Source organism: Schistocerca gregaria, chromosome 5 (assembly GCF_023897955.1).
Source record: "Schistocerca gregaria isolate iqSchGreg1 chromosome 5, iqSchGreg1.2, whole genome shotgun sequence".
NCBI lineage: Eukaryota > Metazoa > Arthropoda > Insecta > Orthoptera > Acrididae > Schistocerca > Schistocerca gregaria.
The window spans coordinates 345,889,924-345,895,923 of NC_064924.1; the positions used below are offsets into that span (position 1 = coordinate 345,889,924).

The window sequence follows — 6,000 nt, forward strand, 5'->3', positions numbered from 1 at the left end:
GATTGCATTCAACATTTTGCCGGTTGCACTATTTATTGATGTACCAGCATTTCGCATTTACAATGGCTTATCTCGTGCTGCATTCACTTGTGATCTTGCAGTGTTAACCACAAAACTATGTCACCCAAGAAATGGATTGGCGAAATTTCATTATTCTACGTCAATTACTTTTTGGTCTTGCGATATTTTTTCTGTCGTCGTATTTTCAAGTTAACTCTGTTCCCCGCACTGTATTTTGCAAGCTTCTCTTAACAGTACATAAGGAGGCGGCGCAAAAAGCCAGTGTGCGCCCAGGCACCGGCTCCATCACGGCCCCTCCAGCGGCGAGTAACACCGTCGTAAAGATTCGAGGCCGAGCGGTCGGCTGGCGGCTGGCGGCTGGCGGGCTACGCTATCGGCCGATCCCGGCAGAGGAGGGCCGGCGCATTCTTCGGTGAGGCCGGCGGCAGATATTTATGCCGATCGTAAACAAGGCCGTCAAGTTGTTTTTCCGGCAGGAAGAGCGGAATCCTGAAAAGGGAGAAATCTTGATAGCTCTGACTCTCCTTTCTGACGTCCGCCTCAATTTGCGAACAATAAAGATCGCCACCATGACGGACATAGGTCAGTCGCAGCCCGCAGAGCGGGTCGGCTCCGGGAGGCGATGCGCTCTTTCCGACTAAGATAGCCTGCGGCAGATTGCGGTGGCCAACGGCAGACAGGTAAATGATGCATTTAGAAACTACGAGCCTTAAGACATTTCCTTTAAAAGCAGGGGCATAGACTGCTATACACGTGAGTTCTGAGTTACGATTTCACTAAGTATCTGTTAGCAAATACACCACAAATCTATCTTCTATGATTTAAATCGGGTACAATAGCCCAAAGCACTACTCGCAAGGCGCGATAGCTGACAGCTTTCTAAAAAATGACGAGATTTCCGCAAGCATGGTGTCATGGAAAATCTTTAATTTGCAACTCCACGAATGGAGAACGGAAACAATCAGTTACAAAAAAAAATGGGTCAAATGGCTCTGAGCACTATGCGACTTAACTTCTGAGGTCATCAGTAGCCTAGAACTTAGAACTAATTAAACCTAACTAACCTAAGGACAACACACACATCCATGCCCGAGGCAGGATTCGAACCTGCGACCGTAGCGGTCGCTCGGTTCCAGGCTGTAGCGCCTAGAACCGCACGGCCATTTCGGCCGGCAATCAGTTACAGACAGAAAAACGTTGCAATCGTGGAGGGACAGTAGGATGCGTTCACGTGTTTTGTTGTGAGTACGACTGGTCCACTACTCCTGCATAAATTGATTCATTCACTGCTAGGGGCTCGGTAACCCACCATTACTCCAGAAACACTTCATGCCGTCTGCCTTCTGTCGAAATGTATGTTCTGAGTCCCATAGGTTGCTTCGTACTCAGTCCACCGCACCGCCGTGCCAAATACAGTGAAGAGTATCGTAGTTGGTAGCTTCGACAGTGGCCAGGCGGATATTCTAAGGATTAATCACGGAGGAACGGTTGGTTAGTTGGTTGGTTGGTTGGATGGTTTAAAGAAGGGGGGGGGGAGGGACCAAATTGCGAGGTCATTGGTCCCTTGTTCCCTGTAAAATCATTACACAAGGGGAAGAAGAAAAGAAAGGAGACAATAACAGGAGAAACGAAGAACCAGAAGAACGACAGAAGGACAACGAAGACTACAATAGACAAACAAGAAAAGAAAACCACAGAGAGAAAAAGAAACAGGTAGAAGGGATAAAAACAAGAGAGCAGACGACCGTTGCTGGCCGACCACGAGAATAAAAGCAAAAGCCAGCCACTCTGCGACACATTAAAACATCCAGCCTAAAAGCATTAGAGTGGAGATAACAAAGGGACAAAGGACATACGCTAAAACTTATCTTCACCTTGCGGATTTTGAGAAACGTTGAGGAACATGGGAGCACGATGCTGGCAGTAGGCAGTAGTGCAATGACCTATACAAGGAGTGGTAGCGAGATGGACTCAGGACAACAGTGTGACAAGAAGAGTAGACATGGGTGCCTCCAGAATGACTACACCGAGAGAGGATCGTAGGATTGGTAGACTGGCTCCGAGGAGTAACCGGATGAAAACAGCAGAAATAGGAGCTGAGATGACAGGCAGAGTGTCATCATGAACCATCCCTAACAGATTGCTGGAAGCTCGGATGAGACCTCAAGTTGTCATGTGTCATTTGCCGAAGACATACGTTTACATGGTGTAGAACCAGGACCAAGTGTTGTGGCATTCTGTGGTCATTAGCGATGAGTTTTGCTTCTGCCGAAGTCTCTGTAGACGACTTGGAGAAAGGCGACAAAAACTAGCGATTCTCGTGAACCACATGTCTACAAATCCTGGAATCATGGTATGGAGTAGCTATTGGATATGAGAATAGGATCGGTTTGGTAACAGCTCAAGGAAGACTGAACGGTCGTTAGCATGTGGCAAGAACGGTAACCCCTATTGTTATACATACCCTTTATGAGCAGATATCATAAAGCATATTCCGCCAGAACAAAACACCCCCCCCCCCTACATATACACACACACACACACACAAACACACACACACACACACTGAATTTCATACCATCATCGTCTTGAGGATCGTACAGCTCCTTGACTGGCCTGCTCTGTCCTCTAACCTATTGCCAATAGATCACGTCTGAGATGCAAAGCGATGACTTTTACTTTCACACCAGCCTCCACCCAGCAGTCTTTTGAACTGACGCGGCAAATGTTTCAGACATGCAAGAAATTTCTCCAGAAGACATAAGGCTATTTGCTTCCATGCCACAACGAATACAAGAGCGTATTGTGCATGTAGTAGTCGCACGTCATACTAAAATTGGTGATGGAAATCAATTCCGCATAGAATGAAAGGTTAATGTGATGAACATCTCCACTTCATTATCTTCATCTTAGTATCCTTCCAGTGAGCCGGGTAGGGTGTTTATGAGCAACTTGGTTCAATTTTTCTCTGCATTGATATACTTCTTAGCTTGATCTTGTTTCCCAGTTTTCTCCTCTAGTGTCCAGATCTTTCTCAATCTGATCCAACTATCTTTTTCCGTGCCGTCGTTTCGGTCCTCCCCCTGCACATATCTGGACAAGTACTGTTCTAGCAGGCGGTTATCCGTCATCCTCTTCACGTTTCCGAAACACCTGAGCCGTGCAGTACTCAGTTTCTCAGTCACTGACAGATCCACCTGCCTCTTTCATCTAATGTATTCATTACCAATTTTATCTTTCCTAGTCTTCTGCAAGGGTTATTGGCAAAAACTTCATTACGTACGCTTGTAACTTCCTCAGATCTGTCTGGTTAATTACACAGCGCTCCAAACTGTATGTCATTCGGCACGAGATACATCTTAAACATGGTCTGTTTAGCTCTCGCAGAAACTCCTTTGTCTTAAACAAAGTTCTGCACTCGATGAAAAAAATTAGAGCCTTTTGTTACTCTGTTCTGACTTCTGGTATGGCAGTTCCATTCCTTGATATTGTACTACCCAGGTAATTGAAAGCTTCCACACTTTCGATTTTCCCTCCATATAGCATCAGGTTGCCCTGGGGAGTGTCCTGCTGATAATCATTGCTGCAGTTTTGCTCTTGCTTACTGTCAACGCGTGCTCTTTAAACTTGGAGCCCCATTTACCTTATCTTCGTTGAACCCCTAGTTCTGTTTGTCTCCAAGTAGCTACATTATCAGCAACACTTAACCCCTAGTTCTGTTTGTCTCCAAGTAGCTACATTATCAGCAACACTTCGAGATTGTCATTTCCTGTTTTGTCCGCAGCTCGTGGCCGTGCGGTAGCGTTCTCGCTTCCCACGCCCGGATTCCCGGGTTCGATTCCTGGCGGGGTCAGGGATTTTCTCTGCCTCGTGATGAATGGGTGTTGTGTGATGTCCTTAGATTAGTTAGGTTTAAATAGTTCTAAGTTCTAGAGGACTGATGACCATAGATGTTAAGTCCCATAGTGCTCAGAGCCATTTGAAGCATTTCCTGTTTCCTTGATTTCCTTCATAATAACATCCATAAAGGCAATCAAAAGCAACGATTAAAGTACTCTACCCTATTGCGCTCCCCCCTCCCCCCTCTCTCTCACTCTGTCCTGAACCAGTCCGATCCCTCTTGGTCACAACATCTCCACATAGTCTGCTAAATATCGGTCTGGTGGTTCATGGTGTAACAACCTGCATTTTTGTCAGTGTATTCGATTGAAGCTTATACGAGGTGACAGAAAAGTAATGAGACTGACAACGTCACGAGCGATCTGACAGAGCTGTCTTGTTCTACTTGTATAGACCGGTGTGTTGATCCACAGTCGGAGTATCAGCTCCATACGGCCATCACGTGACGTTTGAGAGCATACGGCCATCACGTGACGTTTGAGAGCGCCATCAATTAAGTTGTGTTTTTAGTTATATGTTACGAAGATGGAAAATCTGAATTTAGAGCAACGTTATGCGATCAAGTTTTGCGTTAAACTTACGAAATTCGCAAGTGTGGCCTTGTCAGATCACACCGAATTTGTTCCTCCACAACAAGCTGTCAACCAAGTGGTTTACCAAGTTGTCCCTGAAAGGCGCAGGAAAAGGATGAATCGAGTATCAACGGACGTTGCCGACAAGTGGATGCTGCATCGTGACGACGCCCCGTGTCACACGGCCAGAAATTTTGACCTCAAAATGTGTTGCTGCTGTTCTACGACCCCTCTTATTCGCCTGATCTAAGTTCTTGTGACTTTTTTCTTTTTCAGAAGTTGGGAATGTATTAAGAGGTCGTCATTTTGGGACTCTGGAGAACACTGAAAGGAACGTGGCCGACATGTTAAAGGCCCTACCAGTTGAAGCCTTTCAGCGCTGCTGCCAACACTGGGAACGAGTCCGCCGCTGTCTAGCTGCCTAAGGGAACTGCTTTGAAGGGAACACTGCTGTTGCTCGGAAAAAAAGTAAAACTTTAGTAGATAAAATACCAGTTTGAATTCTTTTCTCGCACACCTGATATGTCTAATACTGTCCCAGTTCATAAATGTGGTTACTGATCGGTAATTGGCAGACGGCATGGCCACCTGCGGCAGCAACTGGGCAGAGCCACTCGTGACACCGCCGCGCCTCCTGCGAACCGGTCGGCAGGAGCGGAGAGGGCGCGTCGCAGGTGTCTGCAGGGAGGGCGTGGCGGGGCGGGGCGGGCGGTCCGCGGGTTATGCGGCGCTGGCGAGCCGAGCAGATGGTATCTGGCGCGCCTTGCCGGATGACTGATTTAGGAGCAGCCGGGTCGCGATATACGGCGGGCGCGAGCGCGCGCGCGGCCATCGCCGAGGAATTATTTAGTGCGCCAGCCGAGTGATGCACGGGCCGGCCGGCCGGCTGGCGTTTCGGCGGCTACATCGTAATGCGCTTAACGGCGGCAGCTTTAGGTGCTACCTGCTCGCCCGCCGCCGTTAACGCGGTAGCGCCCGCAGAGATCGGCCGCCTCCCGCCGTTCGCCGAGGCGCAGCTCCCACTTTTACGAACACATTTCGGCACCCCGCGCCGCCACCGGACGAGTTACGGCGCTGTTCAAATCTCACCGTCCGTAATCTTGCAGACGCTCGACTCCGGGTGTGGCGGGGAACGAAGAATACTGCCGTGCTACGCTATTTTCTACTCTGCGTAGTTATGTCAGTTGACATGCAAACAATACAAAATGTGGTATAAACAGGACTTTCTTCACAAAAATTAACAATTAAACAGTGGTCCCCCTGCTCCCACCCTCCGTTCTCTGACACAACAGGGAATTTGACCATTAGAAATTCCAGCTCACCATAACCTTAGCAGAAAGTTTCCTAAAAACAGCATTCTTACGCAGATTTCGCGGTTGAAAATGACAGTGTTGCAGCGTGATCTGCAACAGAACGACGTTATTGACAACCTTTGACACTGGTGACACCGTCCAGGCGATTCAACCCTTCTCTAAGGACACTGTGTGGCTGCAACCCCAGTGAACAA

The 6,000-nt window shown here is 48.0% G+C and overlaps 1 protein-coding gene across 1 annotated transcript in view; it reads right to left on the reverse strand.

The window, feature by feature from the left end:
* Positions 1 to 5,325, reverse strand: part of LOC126273335 (uncharacterized) — a 75,063-nt gene extending 69,738 nt beyond the window's left edge. The window contains exon 1 of the mRNA XM_049976881.1: positions 5,082 to 5,325. Coding sequence (XP_049832838.1) covers positions 5,082 to 5,325 — 244 coding nt within the window. The remainder of the gene's footprint in view (positions 1 to 5,081) is intronic.
* Positions 5,326 to 6,000: the final 675 nt, after the last annotated feature.